Raw genomic sequence first — 16,985 nt, 5'->3', positions numbered from 1 at the left:
CTGTAATAGGCTCTTTACCTCAGACTGTGTGATACATCGCTAATCTCCATCTAGTTGAAGATACAAGCCGCCTGTCACATGTTTTTTTATCATAGCTCCTGTACTTCCTGTCAGATATAGGTATAACATAACGTATAAGGAGTGCTAATAATTCCAGCCCCTTTTCTGAAACCACAAATACCAACTGGAAAACATCGTAACTACTGCTGTGAGCATCTTCATGCTTCTTCATGACAGTGCCAAAAACCACCCCTTCCTCTTATCATCTTTGGAAAGACTAAGCTATGATTCCCATCTCAGCATAGCATCTCATGCTATCTGAACCTAATTTTAGGGTTAGGCATACCTCTGAAACCTTGGCAGGTCTCATAGTCAGAGATAAGTTTTCTTCCCATCAAGTGCTTACTAGTATCACACTTGGCTAAGAAAGTGCCCTCCCCAAAACGATTTCCCTACCTGAGGGCCTGGGTGTAGTTGAAGAGCGGTGTTACTCCCAAGAACTTCTGGATGTTGTCCATTACAGAGGCAGGGTTGTGTCTCAGCTCCTGACCATCCACAATGAGAAGCTGAAAAGACAGCGGCCTCAGCCTGACAGCTCGTGCTGAACGACACCCGTGAGCTTCCTGGATCTCAAAACCCCCCTGGCCTTTCTGCATGTGAGTAAAGGCTGCCAAAGCCCGTTTATTCCAGAGCAAGAAGGTGGGGAGATGTGGCCCATCTCATCTTAGATAGAGAAGTTAAGATACAGGCCACCAGTACCATGAAACAGTAGATCAGGACAGGCTTTGCTTAATAAACTCGCCTTTGGCCAAACCCCCTGTAACTAAGCACTAAGGCCCAGCAGTAGCACGATTTACAGATTGTCTCTGAGAATCTCATGTATTCTTTTTAGATGTCAGCAGCCATTGTGCAAACTATTCTTCTGTAACCTGTGATTATTCTCCTGTTACTTGTATGATAGACAATAATGAACAACATTTGTGCTAATAAATTACCCATTCCAAAGAACAGAACAGAAAAATAGTCACATGAACTGACATCTGGGGAGGGTAGGATACCCTGACCTATGGGTCAGTACAAGGATGGTGTGTCTGACTCTCATTCCTCACAGCAGTAACCTCCAGGAATAGGAAGGCAATGAGATATGAGCCCAAGAATGTTTTCCCATGTCTCTCTTAGTCTTGGCAGATCTGTCATGTACAGTTTAGGCTGCTGCTTTGGCAGAGAGTAAGAGACTAAAAGGGCATTATAAGCCTCTGCTGGATTACAGGCTGCCTGAGGATAACCAACAGCAGCAGAAAGGAACTTGAAAAAACATATCCTGACTCACAGAATTTATAAATTTCTTGGGAATTTAGAGACAGTAATGGTCTATATTGTCTATTAATTGACTTTTTGCAAATTTATACACAAAAACACAGAATCCTGACATCTCTGCAGTGAAACTTCCCTTCAGCAGACAGCTAAAGGCTTCACAAGACAGAAACTAACAAGTGGCAGAGCCCAAGAGCCTCTCTTTAAAGCAATAAAACTGCAGCAAGTAGTTTGAACACCTACTGGGCCTGAAGAGGGTCCCTGGGCTGCAGGCTGCCAAGATGAAAGGAAGGGATTGCTAACACGGCTGTTCTTACTGAACTTCTCAATATCGTGGAGCGCTCTGGGACATCACAGGATCCTCCTGCACTCATTTACTTTTACAAATACAATATCCTCCTGCACTCATTTACTTTTACAAATACAATAAAGTGCAAAATTGGGAGTATTCAAGCCTGATTTCTTATGAGCTCATAATAGAAGGAAGCAAGTGGTGGCTCCTGTTCCAAAAGGCAAGACAGAAGGTGAAATGAAAACAAGGCAGCGGGGAGTGTGTGCACATGTACAGTTTGTTCTCCTCTCCTCTCCACTAAACCTACAAAGGGCTCCAGGAGAGCCTCCACTGCCAAACCTCCTACCTGCCCAGAGGGGTAGTATGTCAGCCAGCGCTCTAGGTGAGTTGAATACCAGCCAGGGAGCAGGCATCGGCTTTGCAGGTTGCGCAGTTCCTGAGGGGCCTGGGATTTCGCAGAGATCACTTGGTAGAAGGTGTAATTGAGCGCCACAGGGTCATTACGAGCACGCTGGTGCTGAAAAACATAAGCTGAATTTAGGAGCAAAATTCACACAAAATTCCACCTTACACATCTCTGTGCAGACCCCACTGACTCGGCACAACCACCCACCGATGCCTTTGTATGTAACTGTCCGCACTCTGCAGGCAGCCTGCATCATCGCCACGGCCCCTGTCCCCTACGCCCCGCTGGAACATCTCTCTGGCCCTCACCCCCAGAACGGTGCAGGGAAGTTACCTGGTACCACGAATAGGCTCGGTCAGCAGGGTTGATCAGAACAGTAATGATTTTGGCTCGAGGCAGCAGGGCTGCACCACGTTTTGGTACCACCTCTGTGTCAAAGTAGTTGGCACTCTTCTCAAACATGAAGTCTGTGCTGGCATTGGAGGGGATGGGAAAGAATTCCATGTACCTGCCAAACAGAGGGGATGCTGGTGAGTGGCACAGCCCAACAAAGAAATGGCACACGACAAAATGATGCCCTTGCTCCTCTTCAACAGGCACAGTTCACAACAACTGCACCTCCCCAGCAACACGATGAATGGGCAAATGGGTGCATAGCTGGCAGAGCCATGACTTGGAAAGGGGTGGTGGAGCACAACATAGGAAGTTGGAGATGATAAGAGGGTAAGAAAGTATTTTGCTGAGAGTGTGTTCCCCAAGTCCTTGGCTGAGGGTAGGGTACTAGTTGCAAGCTCTAGCAAAAAGGAGGTTTTGTCCAAGACTAAGGTCAGAATCAGCTGCTGGCCCTGCCAGTGACTGCTTGTTCAAACCCATCTAAATCATTGGTCTCTTTGTGCCCCAGTCCATAGTCGAGAGGCAGGGTAAAGAGCTCTGCTCTGCCTCACGGGAGCTTGTCACATTAGTAAACATGGAAACTTTAAGACATTCGAATAATGGTAGGGTAGAGGGTAATGGGGGTACAGGGCACTGTAATGCACTGGAAGACTGGTCTCTGCTGAAATTTAAGCTGTACAACAAACTCAAATTCCATGCTAAACACAAAGATTCTCTCCTTTTGCATGTGATGCTACACTCAAATCAAGTATTTCACTCAAATACCAACCACCTTCCAGTATCTTTTCAACAGTTCTCTAAATGATCAGACAAAATCTCCCACAGCTCACGGGCAAAGAGATTCCCCAGCAGAATGCCTTACTGCCACACAGCTGTCCCTCAGAGCCACGCATGAGGGAGCGCAGTGCTTTGAGCAAGGAACACCTTTAAAATTTCTCTGCCTGGAAACATACTGGCATAATAGTGCCATAGCGACACTAGAATTTCCCTGCCGGGTGGAAACACTTTATCATAACTGCATACTTTTACAAGTAAAGACCAAGGTATGCATGTGGACACTGGGAGCCAGTGCAAGGAAGGCAGTAACAGCTCTAAGTCTAACGGGCCCAGAACAACAGTAGGGAGGTTGCCCCCTCCATAGGATGTGTCTGAACTTGGAAACCACAAAGAAATTTTTAATGAGCACACTGTTGTCTGTTCTGCATGTCAAAGGAAAAGAAACCTCATGACAGCAGTGCATTCAACAAAGACTCTGATTTTTCAAAGCTAAATCAAAATCTCCTGGTGACCAGTGAGTAAAATCAGAAACTACCTGTCCTGTTCCTGGCACTAAGCAGCTGGGTTAGCAGGAAAACAGAGAACATGCGCTGAGCAATAGCAGTGAAAACAGCTGTTCAGAAATAGAGAAGCTACTAAGGTGGCTGAGGTGGACATAGAGAAAGACTCAGGAGAAGACAACATGGGTGCACCTTATCACAGAATAACACACATCAGGGTTCTTACCAATCGATTCCTTTATGATAGTTGGGTCCATTAAAAAACTGGATCTCCTCGAAGGTGGATGGACTTGGGAAGTTACTGGTGACAGCTGGATGCATGGTCAAGAAGAAGTGCACAGCTGTTGTGCCTGCAACAGGAACCAGTTAACAGGACCCGGCTCACACATAATGCTTGGCTGAAAGCGCAGGCTTTACCTGCACTGCAACACACAGTCCCCAGATGGGCACACTCCTACCATGCGTGGCTAACTCACGCAGGTTACAACAGCGCTGACACCAAGCGCTTCGGGATTGAACTTGACCTAGCGGTTCAATCCCACATTTCAGCTCATGCAGCTGATTTAAGTCACCTGGCTCAGCATGACAGCTGTCACCCATGTCAGCTACCCCCACATCTTTTTTTCCCCGGTGGCACAGCCCCACTGTCCTGTGGCAGAGCCCACACCTGCCAGAGGGGAGGTGGCCTGGGCACTGCAGGACAGTATCATGTGTTTGGGAAGGAGATGTGCTAGGGACAACATTATTGTCCTTGGATGAGAATTCAGCTAGAGATGCCTTGGCCTGCCTCTGCTGTAGATGTTTTCCCTTTACCCAGCCAAACCTGATAGTCCTGCTCAGCACCCAGCTGTTGGCCTCCAGCAAGCCAATAAATCAGCTGAGAGAAGGGTTTTCTTACTGTGCCCTGCAAGCAGCTTGGGCCATGATACAGGAGCGCTCATGCTGCATTCACCAACAGAGCTTCACAGTGACACAGGCAGGAGACAGCAGCTTGGCTGGGACAAGCTTCCTCCCAAGGCCAGGATCACCATTTGCTGTGCATGGTTCGCGGCTGCTGTTTCACTGCACTACAGAGAAAGCCTGGGTTTGAAGACTTGGCTTTGGCTGAAGAGATTTTGTTCTCTTCAGCCTAGAAGGGACTCTTCAGTACAGTATATACAGCCATGTCACTGCCAACCACAATGCCACAGCAGTTAAGAGGTGGTGACAGAGGTCAGACAAAAGAGGATCCCTGCCTCCCACTGACAGTGACACGGAGCACGCAGTGGTACACAGATCTGTTGCAATAAAAGCAGTAGGAGGCATTCATCGTAAGCTTTGCTAAGCGTGTGCGTTTAGTCCTGCTGACAGCTTATGTTTGTGACACACTCAGAAAGGTCACAGTTTCTCTGAGCTTACGTGGAAAAGCCAAAACACAACTCTGCAGGTAGGGCTTTTCTCTGCAAATCAGGACTGAGCCAAGCAAAGTGCCAGGGTGCGAAGTACCGACAGGCTTGCCAGGTTTAGGTTAGAACAAATCTGAGATTCTCTGAAATGTCCTCTGCAGCCATTTGGCAGCTTGCACAAAGGGCAGCCATACAGATCTACAACACAGACCTTTCCAGCTCTCCTCTCTAGAGGAATGAGATGGAAGCTGCAATCTATCTTTAGATAAAACATTCGCATTACCAGTTTTCTGAGGTCCCACGATGAGGAACTTGGGGAGTCGATCACACGTTTTCTCTTTGGACCAGATATCCTTGTGCCTCTTATCATCACAGGGATTCTGCAGCACAAGTGATGGGATTAAGCATTACCACGGGAGCTAATGGAAAAGGGAGGAAAAGCTGGAAGGCCAGTCCTCTCGGGAAAATGCCATTAGCATATGAAGAACACTTCACAGCCACACTGCTGCTCTGCCAGGCATCAAGAAGAGTTAAGTAAAACCACAAGGGAATGGTTTCAAAAGCTGCAAAGTGACACAGGAGCCAAAGTCCCTCTGAGAGTGTTAACCACAGACCTTGCCCTGTGTAGCCATGCTGGGCTGGGCCACCAGGATAGTACAGCTCAGCATCTGCGAACTTCTGGCAGACAGACAACTCTATCACCTTCAGTTAATTTCATCTGCTCGTTACCATGCAGAGAGCTGCTGCACTGGGATAAAATGGAATAAGCATGTTTTTATTTAATGAACATGAATTCTGCAGTGTGAAATTACCTTAAGATTAATCACATTAACATGCCTGCAAGCTCCTCCAGTACCAAACAGAGCTCTTCCTCTAACACTTAACATTTCACAGCAGCTTGCTCTAATATAAGCCGTTTAACGACCCGAATGCCTGCAAGGCTGCCCCCCAGTCACTTAAGACAGCTACACCATGACTGTGTCCTACTGCTCCTACTTCCCATCCCTTCCACCTTGCAATTTGTCACTTGCAGCCTCAAGCCACAAAGGTTAAACCGAACAGCTTTATGCATTCCACCTCTGTGCTCTCGATCAGCAGTCTTGCCACACTTTAAATGTGGGACATACCTCTTGGAAAACCACTAGGAGTGGTTAAAGCTGGCATCTCACCTGCCACAAGGGATTCTTCTCCTGGGGAAAGATTTCAAAGTACTTTTTTGCAAGTTGGACAGGGGGCAATGTTTGCAGGCGAAGGTTGGTCCAGCACTGCACAAACTTGACGAGGCTCTCGAAAGTGTACAGTCCCAGACGGTCATTCCCATAGTTGGACAGGTGCGTCATGAAGATGCTGATCTGAAAATAGGAAAGACATGGGATACTGGTAGATCAGGTAACAGCACTGTTTCCTTCTAGCTTGATTCCACTGTCAGCAAGAGGCTGTTCACATTTCAGACAGTCCTGGCTGTCTGGGTTGATGAATGTCCATCTGCCAGGATACAGCACTGCCCTGATGAAAAATGAAAGAAATGCAGCACTTGCAAGACAGGAGGAACTCAGGAGAGGAGGAACACAGACCTCTCAGTAACCCCTGGGAATGGTGTGGATGCGGTGATAACTGAGCCCTGGATGTCAGTCCAGAAGAGTTTCAAAATTCCATTCAAGTGGCTCTGAACATTTAGGGGAACAAGCGTTAGTCAGTGACTCCCTCCTAGTCAAAACCTTGCAAAGCCTCTTTCATGGGAGAACAGGAGCTTCCCTTCCACTCCCTGAGGCACAACCAGGGCAACCTCTCTAGCTGTGGTGCCTGCTAGAGCAGGGGAGCAGGCTAGGGCACAGTGGCACATGGGACAGTTTTCACAGCGACTTGTTTCTAGGCCCACAGCTTGTCACCTTTCATTCACTTTGGAGCTGACATCTCAAGTGTAAAAGAACAACTGGCAATTCACACGTTAAATTACAAACCAGTGTACCTGGGGATCTGAACAGGGACTGCAAAGAGACCTTGCACTAGACACTGTCGTAGAAACAGACACCAGCTGATAAAAGTTTTAGCTTCCAAGAGCCTTCAGCACAGGCAGCCCCTGAAAAATGTCCTGCCAAGCCTGAGTATGTAAACCCTTGGGCAAAGTGGCACTGAGCACCCATGGGAGCTCCTCCAGCACTGCAGTGCTCAGGAGCTGGTATGCTGTCTCTCCCTTGCCAAGTCATCTCTTCTCTCAAGCACATACATTTCCCTCCTGTCTGTTTTTCAGTATTTTAACTTCTGGAAAACAGCACAAAAGATTGCTGTCAGCTTGACTCTGGTGTATGGCTTTGACAGGTCCCATGGAATTGGGCATCCCAGTGCCCGTAACACAATAGCACTTTGCCAGACACTAAACCACACCAGGGCTAGAAGTTAGCGAAACAAAAGCAGAACAACTAAGGCCTATGGAAGAATGACTATGTGGATGATTTAGCACTCCACACTCAGTGTTTGCTAGTGCAGGGAAGAGAACTTAGTCACAGTAGGGACACCCACTGCTGCACAGCTCAGGGCTGAATCCTGATGATGCCAGGTAAGGTCAGCAGGCAACAAAAGGCTTCCCTGGCAGGGGGCAGGTATGGCTTTCCCACTCACAGTAGGAAAAGAGCAAAAAAGGGAAGCAGGAGACAGATGGTCTTGGGATGAAGAGATTTGCTGGCACTCAGGAGGTTTGAATTCCGTTTTCTGCCCAGTGTCACCACAGACTGGTCTCAGTGCTGCAAGGTAGTAGCACTTTGTGCCTGAGCCATCCCCAAGACACTGAAATGAATTTAATCCTGTCCATAAGGTGCTCACACCCCAGGCTCTTTGAGTAGGCAACAGAAAAAAGTGGTAGGACTCTGGGACACATGGAAAGTAAGCGCAGTTAAAAGATTTATCACGTTTGTCTGCCTGTGAATTTTTCACTTCTGGTTTCCTACTGAGCTGACAGAGAGGCCCTGCCAGACAGGCTCTGGCACCTACACTTCAAAGAGCAGTGTATACTTGGTGCTGTTGTGTAAAAACGATGTGCTAAATACAACACAGAGCAAAGGACAGAAAGAGCTTCTGTCTAACTGCAGGGCAGTGCCATCAAGCACATAAGGCGGCAGAGGATGCGTCTCATGTTGTATTTTGCTCCCCATTTCTGGGAGACACCAGGAAGGTGGTGTGACAGCAAAGGGTGGCTCATCCCTTTGACTTACTAGTGAAACACTCAGAGGTAAAATTTGCTGCATGAACCATGTACTGTAGCAGGGAGGACGCAGGTCACCACCTGGGGCCCCTTCAAGATTTCCAGAATAAAAAAAGCCCACACGTGATCCAGATTACCAAAGGTGTCTCAAGACTGACTACATTCAGTAAAGTGGCTCACACAGGTAATGCTGTCACCTGCAAACAGTCCCAAGCAACTGGATTTAGAAGAAGATGAGACAAGCCCAACCTAAGAGCCATTTCCCTGTACTTCTGAGCATGCAGTCATGTCCCGTAACACAAATGCACTGTTTAACAAGGCCTGGCAGCTTGCTCTGCCTCATCACAGCTACTGCTGCCAAAACAGCTCTGAGCACTACTTCTGACATAAGCTACACTCAAGTCCCATCTTTCCCTCCCTCCCATCCACACCCAGTGACCTGGGTAATAACCCAGTGGTAATAACACTTCCCTCCTCTCCCCCTCCCTTCCACTGTCAGCATGCCATGGTTTCCCCTCCTTCATGCTGAGGAAAGATGAAAGGAAAGGTCACAGAGAGCCTAGAATACAGAAACCAGGAGGGTATGAGCATCCTTGCAAAATGTAACAAGCAGCTGTGGGCACAGCAGTAACCTGCCTGCGCAGTGTGAGCAAAAGTGTTTGTGAGAAGTGATCAGCCTGTCTGCTGAACATCAACAGCTATTCTCCTTCCTGACATCAGACCTCATTCACTAGTCAGAAGATCAAACATGTTCTGTTTGCACTGTGGAGTTAATCATACGCATACAGGCTTGGAGACTCCTGCTTGTGTATATCCACTCAAAGGGAGCTGGAAGCACCAAAAAGGACTAAAAGAGCCTGGTCCAAGTCTGCTACGGATCACTGCTGGGGCTGCAGGGCTGGCCAGCTTTCTATCAGGTCCGTGAGATGGCTCTATCAGAGAGGGGAGGAATGCAAGGGACTGAGTCACTGTGCAAACATGAGCAATGAAGAGGAGCTTAGAGCACAGTACTCTGCTGTTGATACAGAGAGAGAAATGCTCCACTGCCAAAAGAAAGCAAAAGCGTAAACATCAGAAGCATATGAAGGTGCCTGAAACAGTTTTAAAAGTCACCACGAAGAGCCAACAGTAAACCTGGCAAATAAACTCATCCTGTACTACAGCACAATCTTTCCAAACTTTTTAGATCACAGATCACTGCCAGCTGCTTTGACCGTCACATGCTTATCCGCAAATTTTAATGGGTATCTCTAGAAACTATGTTTCTATAAATTCCTTGGCACAGCCTCCTAGACCAGCAGCGATCTCTGGATTACAGTCTGGCAACTGGTCTTCCTAGAGAAACCGAGAGCTCTTATTTTTCACAGTGGCTATTTCTGCAGGCATTCTTTAAGAACTAACAATTATGAATTTGGTCAAGGTGGAATTCACCCAACATATGGGAAGAGAAGCCCAGAAAAGAAAGCAGTTTCTTTCCAGCTGACCAATCGCGCCATATGTAATGCAAAGAATAGCCTTCTCCTTACTACAGACTTTCATTAAGCAGGTAGATTTGGTTGTTGTGGGTAAAGATAACAATTCTGTCTCAGGTGACAGGGACAGAAGGCTGGCTTCTAGACCTTAGGGATGGAAGGCTGGCTTCCAGACCTGGAAGTATGAACCCCTACAGCTTTTTAGCTAGGGCTGTTACACACCCATACCTTCTGCAGACCATACACACCAAGCCAGAGCTGGTCACAGGCTAACCTCCAGAAACACAGGGCCTGTTTGTAAACTACAGCTTGTCTGTGTGATGCACCCAGACCACATTGCAAGGGTCTTTTCACTATCACAGTTCTAATTCTAGGAGTAGAAAGGCACTAAACACTAGGAAAAGTAAGAGTCAAGAAAAAAATAAAGCTGAGGGAAAAGCTTTATCTTCTGATTCACTGAGCCTCTACAGTCCCAGCTGAAAGTGGCCAAAGCTGCATATTCAACACAGCAATCAAGATGCACAAGAAGGAGGGAATAAAAGAAAACATCACGGTGAGCAGAGCCACTGATGTTATGTGACAAATCCCACCAACAAGTACTCAATGACTGGGGCCGTTACTCTAGGGTTCCCGCCTAGGACGCTAGTGAGAAACAACCTACTTTCAGATTTGCTTGCATGGCTTCTTGCCCATACTCAGGCACTGGTGGAAAAGATGTATGAAGGAGAAGTAAGAACATAGAAAATTGGAAGTCAGGAGAAAATAAGATTAAACATCATTATATTCAGAAGGCAGAGGTAGACATTCTAAAATCACTATCTAAACCCGGCAGGGCAATGTCCATTCAGAGAAAGGGAGGACAACAGGTGCCCAATCAGCTTCAGTAAGAAACAAATTCAGGTGGGGAACTGAGAAAGTTACTGTACAATTGAAAAGAACAGCATGTCTTCCTGCTGCAGCCAACAAGCAGGAATGTGAGGGACTGTGATCTGTGGTTGAAGATTGCTACAAAGCTTCATTTCCTAATTCTTTCCATTCAGGATTTTCTAAAAATGACCATTTTTTTCAATGGGAAGTGAGAAACTCATGTGATTTGCCATCCATGGCTAAGAACTGGGAAGGGACTGCAGGCTGTTGAAGGTAGTACATTAGCTTGGTGGCTTGATGGAACTGTCAAGTATTGAAAGGGAAAAAGAAACACCTGTGTTAGATCCAGATCTCCCAAAAATGCCTCAGGGCAACAGCTACACACAGAAATTGTTTCAAGTGTATACATGTTGAAAGAAAGGGGAGAACACTTCGTAAGGAAAGCCCAGAGAAAGCAATTATTCTGAACAAAACTCATCAGTGAGCCGGGGAGAAGCCAACAGGCGGCAGATGTGCGTGGAACAGAAGGAGCCAAGGCACATCTCACTTCTGATTCATGAAGACGCAGCAGCCTAGGTAACACCCATGCTACGGTGGGCCATGCTCAGCATGTCACCCTGGCTAGTTTCTATCTGCGGAGTGTTACACTTGTCAACACTCAATACTGATGCTTCCTTGGCAGAGCGTAAAGCAAAGCAGCATTAACTAGCAAGTACTTCCTTGGCCCTCTTTTTCACATCTCCTCAGCATGACAGTGGAGACACCCACACCATGATGAGTGGTTATACTGAATCTCCCGTAAGATCTAGTCCTTTCCCACATCACACACGTAAGCTCAGACACCCATGCACTGATTCCCCTTTCAGATGAACTTACTGGGTTCAGGAGCACCGTCAGGAAGAGTTCACCACCACGAATGCTCTTGTCCAACTCCTTTGAGCCACCGGGATATTCATTATAGAAGATAGTATGAGTAAAAAGACCACAGGTCTGTCGAGGCAAAACCTGGCAATATCAGAGAAAAGCAAAGTTAGGTAAGAGGCAGATGCAGCAGAATCTGCACATGAATGTGTCAAAGCAGTACTCTGTGGATCAACATAAGGAGTAAGGGACACAGCAACATAGGTTCAGAGGACTCTTGATATTCCTCCCAACCACTTACTCATCACAGTGCAAACAAGGCAGTGGGATCTCAATTTAGGCTTGCTGTGCTTGGTCTTGCTCCCCATTCAGTACTGACCTCTGAATTGTACTGACAAACACAGAAACTGGCTTTAGCCAAGTTTTTTCTCTTTGCTCGACTTAATGATTTTGGAAACACTGGTGATACTAAGATTAATGTCTCTGATGCAGGTCACTCAAAGGCTGTCCCTTGGGCAGGAAAGCGGGCTCTGCTCACCATGATTCCATTATGGATGAATCCACGCCGGTACCGGGCAGGCCGTAGGTGTGGGTATTCCTCTGTGCTCGTTACTTGGATGCTCCACACAGATTTCCATGCCTCATAGAGTTGTGTGTGGACAGGATAAACCCCAGAATGATGAGGGGCTACGGCATAGCCCAAGTCTGTGGGAATCCCATGCTCCTGGAAGCAGAATATGCAGCTCAATCATTCAATATTTAACTAATATCCTTAATAAGGATCGTATTCAGCAATAGACTCCAAGTTAGAGCAAGCTGACAGAGTAACATGAAAATTCTATGTATTGGGAAACCTGAAATACTGCTTGTACTTCTTGTTTTATGCATCTATAGAAATATAAGAGTGATTTTATATCAACAAGGATGTCCAACACTGGTAACAGCTGCTGTAAGAATGGTCTTGTAGCTTACAGGTGTGACAAATCAGATTAATTCACAAGCCTCAGGTCAGGTTCCTCGGTTACTACAAACTAATCAATGCTGTTAAGTGACAGACACATCTGACTCCCACAATGCCTAGATCTGAGTCACTAAAGAAGGAAAGCAAAATTTCCTTAACTAATATAGACGGAAAGGAAGATGACGACTGGGCTCTGTCTTGTCTCTAGCAATTCAAAGAAAAGCAGACATGAAGCAAGAGACTGTTGAGGGTAAAGATATGGGGCCTGGAGCTATACTAAAGTGACAGGAAATATCTGAATTTCATGGGTTTTAATTCCACTATGTGGTTCTGGTAACAATATGAATGATGGCAGCTCTGCCCTGGTGGCGTACAATAAAACCAGAGCCCCTAAATGAAGCAGAAACCTTCTCCTTCCCACTGCTAGCCTGTTTTACATTAAATATGTGTAATTGTGGTCTGTGCTTTGTCTCTCTTTGCAAAAGACTGTACTGTTGTTTAACCAGGAAAAGGAGGAGCCTAAACTGTTTCTATAATGCTGCAACTGTGCTCTGAATTCAAGATCATTCCTAAACTGTGTGTGTCATGGGAACACAAGACAGCAGCCTGCCATTCCCGAGGGGACTACCATCAAAAGCACCAAACTAGAGGTGAAGAGGACAATTCTTTTCAGAGAAACATATATGCTATATTCAACTCTGGGCTGTAAGCATCAGACATTGTTCCAGCCATGCAGGATGTTCAAGGTTTCCCCCTCCTCTGCCAAAACCCAGGGCATTTCCCCTGGACTTCCTAGATAAGTAACTTCCTTCAGCATTGTCTGGGGAGGCCAGATGTAGGGCTGTTAGCCACAGAGCATTTTATGCTACCGACCAGGTGACTTCCCTACAAAACCATAGTGAATAAGGATGGAAAAGGAAATGCTTTCTCACTGCCAGAGTTTGTAAATTAATTGCATTTGGATGGTAATGCTACAAATTCACACCTCAGCAAACAAGAGCCTTGGGATTTGCACCCTGGAACTAGCGGAGCTGCCTGAGGCCATGCAGGTGCCAGGAAACACTTACCACTGCACAGGCAGGCATGGGAATGGTGTTTCTTGCCTGAAGACAGCAGGAGCCACGCATCAATTTAGACTTTCAGAACTGCCCTTCTTAAATGCAGCTGAGTTACTAGACTAGTATTTGGGTTCAGCAGGGTCCAAACAGCTATTCCAGGAGAAGAATTAATACTGTGAAGTAAATAAACTGCAATGCTCCTTACCACAGCAAATTGTTTGTTAAGCTTCATCTGTTCAGCCAGCACAGTGACATTGTGGAAAAGATGAGGCTGCATGTGACTCCACATGTGAGGGAACCACCAGAACTCCTTCCTGTGTTTGAGCAGCATGTCATCCCCTTCATCTTCCTCATCTGTACCTACAGAGAGTAGAGAAGGAAGCGCAAAACAAAAGGCAGAAGAGATGCTCGATGTTTCAAAGCAGTGCTAATCCCCTGCAATGCTGAGTTGTGCCAACAGAGAATCATGCTCTCTCTCATGTGTTGCGCACACACACACACGTGAACATTGGGGCTGTACACAGGCGCTGGGACCAAGGGGGTACCAGGGGCTTACCTGTGTGGTAGAATTTCCCTGAGAAGCCCAGGTTGAAGGTGAAATTTGGGACTAAAGTTCTTAGCTTATTCTGGGTGCTCAGTAAAGCCTGTTTGAATGAAAGGAAAAAGAAATGTTCATATTCAGTTGCTCTGTAACATTTCTCTGTGCCTTACTGGTGCCCAGTTCAGTCTGAAGAGGTATCACAGGGGATGGTGCTAAGGCATTGTTGCCTGTGGAGTGAAGCAGAGTAACCAAGTGCTTGACATACAGAGTCTTTACTTGAAGTAGTCCTGCTGTACTAAATGACACCACTTTAAAACCACAGTCAGATGATGCTCTCCACTTCAGTGTGAAGGACCCAGAGTGTCTGGTGCTAAGGCAAAGGGACAGTAAATCTCATTTCCAAGCAACAGACCCCTTATTTTTTCCAGGTGCAATCTCAACACTCCCCTCCTCTCCCATGTTCACTGGGACTTTGCTACTGAACCTCTCCCCTTTCTCTGATCCTATGTGTTAATGAAAAAGGAGGACAGGGCAGCACATGGTACACAGTAGAAGGAAGAGAAGTCACTAAGATCGTGATCAGTAACTAAGTGATGCAAAAGGAGGGGGCTTTTATTTAGAGAGGAAAGGTGGATTAGCAAAACTACCCAGGGAAGGAGCCCTGCCATGGCAGGGAGGCATCCCTGGCTCTGTGTCCCTTGAAAGTGACAAAATCCTTTTGTAACAGGAAAGTTTCCTGGATTGTGGAAAGAAAACTTGGGGGAGCTGACATTCAGAGTCATCACATCTCCTACAGGTTCTCCCTTCCTCACTTGTGTCTGCTTGAAATGTCCAAAATAATTGCTATAGCCAAAGGGAAGGAGCCTTGTGCCACAAACCCCACAGTCCAGCAGTATACAGAGTAAGACAACAGAAAGCCTTGACAGAAAAAAAAACAACCCAGAGGCTCAGTATGTCACAGACAAGACACAAACAAATTCCAGTCAAATTTCTTCTAGTGGAAAACAGTAAAAAGAGAAATGCCCTGAGATGCCCGCTCTGCTGCTACCTGCATGCTTCGGGGAAAGTGTCACTGGTGCAGCTCCCTATGGGAGAAGCTCTCAATCAAATATGGATCTGGCAGGAGGGCTGTTGGCAGGTGACAGAGATGCAGTTATTTAGATTTTAATAGCTTTTCTAAGAAAGCAATGGATTGGTGGCTACACCAAGGTGAACGTGATGACCTCTCAACAGCAGACTTGGGGTAGATGCAAATACACAAGCAACTTGTCACATAATATTGGGGGAAGCATAAAGACTTTTCAAAATGTGCAGGGGAGATGGGCAGATCATTCTGCATCATGTGCCCCCTCCCAGCCTCAAGGAGCACAAAAGAGAACTACAATGCTGTCTTCACATGGCTTACACTCTATAGGCGTTGTTTAGGCACACTGCTCCCTGACTGGTGAAAGTGCATTCACAAATGCAGACTCTCATTCAGTGGAGGGATCAGCCTTGACACCTACCACTTAAGGATATCCTGACAAATCACTGCTGTCACTAATAATTCAAAACAGTGTTGACCAAACACTGATCATCACATTAATTTAAAAATGGTGACTTCTGTAATTTACTTCAATCACCCACCCATCTTTGAGCAAAGAAGTTGAGAGGTTTTATTCCCAAGGCAGGCAGCCCATGACCTCTCACACACAGCAAGGTGGGAAAAGCAGACAGATTATTTCTGCAGTGCTGCAGACACAACCAAGCTTTCAGACTTTTCCCTAGAGATGTACCTAATTGCCTGTTCTTCCTCCCCACATCCACACAACAGTGACATCAAATGCAGCCTGGAGCAAATTTCAAAGATCCCAGCTCCTCCACGGCCACATGCCTACCACATCCGTACCCCAGTCCCCATGCAAGGGTAGTATTTTGAGCAATGTATGGCACATGACATCTCCAGAACCTATCACAAACGTAGGCAGTGCTTTTAAAAGGTGACATGCCAGCAGCACTGATGGCTGAAGCCTCCTTCGCTGCACAAGATCCAGAATAGGCAATGGGAGGTCAAGTTCCCCTCACATAACCCTGGTAAGACACAGGAACTCATCCTAGACATCAGGGAGCACAGACTAAGAGCTGTGCATCTCTCTACAGAGAAGCACCTGCCTGCCCAGATGGATGACAATATTGCATTAAATTTGGGACCAGCACCTTGAACACATCGCCCAATATCTTAAGACAGGAAAGTGCCACTTTCTTGTCTCCAGAGCTGTCCCAAGCCTCACCACTTCTCTCTGCTGCCCTGAAAGGCATATCCAGGTCCTCAAGCTCGGGTAGGAAGGTGGAGGGAGGAAAGACAGTGGTTAAGAGGCTTAGCATTCCTCTGCACAGAGGGAGATGTAAAGGCTGTCTGGGGTTACCATGACAACACATCTGTCTGATGATAAATCCCAAAAAGCCCTGCTCTAGCAGGCAGCAATCTTTTGTGACTGGGGAGGGACCAGGGATGAACTGTGGGGGTCCCAGAAATCCTGAAACTATGGAGCCTCGTGGAGTCCTGTTTTTCTGACAAGATTTATTGCTAATCATGTCCCATCCCTCTGCTGATGCTGGGTCCTTTTCACAACCAAATCCGTAAGGTGGCATAGCATAGGTTTGAAGAAATGTCTTACTCCTGCACAGAATAAAAGAGACTAAGGTGCCAAGTAAAATATTTGGAAATTTGTTTCAACAAATTATGCATTCACTGTTCTCTAGCACACTGGTTCAAAGAGGTCTGTGAGCTGTAGTAAGGTGAAACAATACAGATGTGGGAACAGGACAGGACGATGGCACTTCTCTCTGCTCTGACACCTCTGCTGCACTGTTTCTCCTTTATAAAGTAGGATGAATGATAGTACTAATAATGTCTTACAGGTGACTCAAGTGGCATTCCATTTATATCCATAATGTGCTCTGAGATTCTTAAATGAAA

General features: G+C 46.5%; 1 protein-coding gene and 1 long non-coding RNA gene across 7 annotated transcripts in view; one reads left to right on the top strand and one right to left on the bottom strand.

Moving 5' to 3' along the window:
* NDST2 (N-deacetylase and N-sulfotransferase 2) overlaps positions 1-16,985 on the bottom strand; it is a 140,141-nt gene that overhangs the window by 2,894 nt on the left and 120,262 nt on the right. For all 6 annotated transcript variants that reach the window (XM_074874636.1, XM_074874638.1, XM_074874637.1 and 3 more), the window contains 10 exons: positions 14,042-14,129; positions 13,691-13,845; positions 12,005-12,190; positions 11,482-11,610; positions 6,237-6,419; positions 5,351-5,447; positions 3,909-4,032; positions 2,346-2,520; positions 1,953-2,123; positions 457-566 (listed from right to left, as the gene is read on the bottom strand). In XM_074874636.1, the coding sequence (XP_074730737.1) occupies positions 457-566; positions 1,953-2,123; positions 2,346-2,520; positions 3,909-4,032; positions 5,351-5,447; positions 6,237-6,419; positions 11,482-11,610; positions 12,005-12,190; positions 13,691-13,845; positions 14,042-14,129 (1,418 nt within the window). The remainder of the gene's footprint in view (positions 1-456; positions 567-1,952; positions 2,124-2,345; positions 2,521-3,908; positions 4,033-5,350; positions 5,448-6,236; positions 6,420-11,481; positions 11,611-12,004; positions 12,191-13,690; positions 13,846-14,041; positions 14,130-16,985) is intronic.
* Positions 560-12,042, top strand: LOC141945874 (uncharacterized). The gene is made up of 3 exons (XR_012629659.1): positions 560-656; positions 2,609-2,735; positions 11,959-12,042. It is a non-coding gene; the product is annotated as an uncharacterized LOC141945874 (long non-coding RNA).

The sequence above is a fragment of the Strix uralensis genome, chromosome 7, assembly GCF_047716275.1.
Source record: "Strix uralensis isolate ZFMK-TIS-50842 chromosome 7, bStrUra1, whole genome shotgun sequence".
Taxonomy (NCBI): domain Eukaryota; kingdom Metazoa; phylum Chordata; class Aves; order Strigiformes; family Strigidae; genus Strix; species Strix uralensis.
This window is presented reverse-complemented; position numbering and strand designations above follow the sequence as displayed.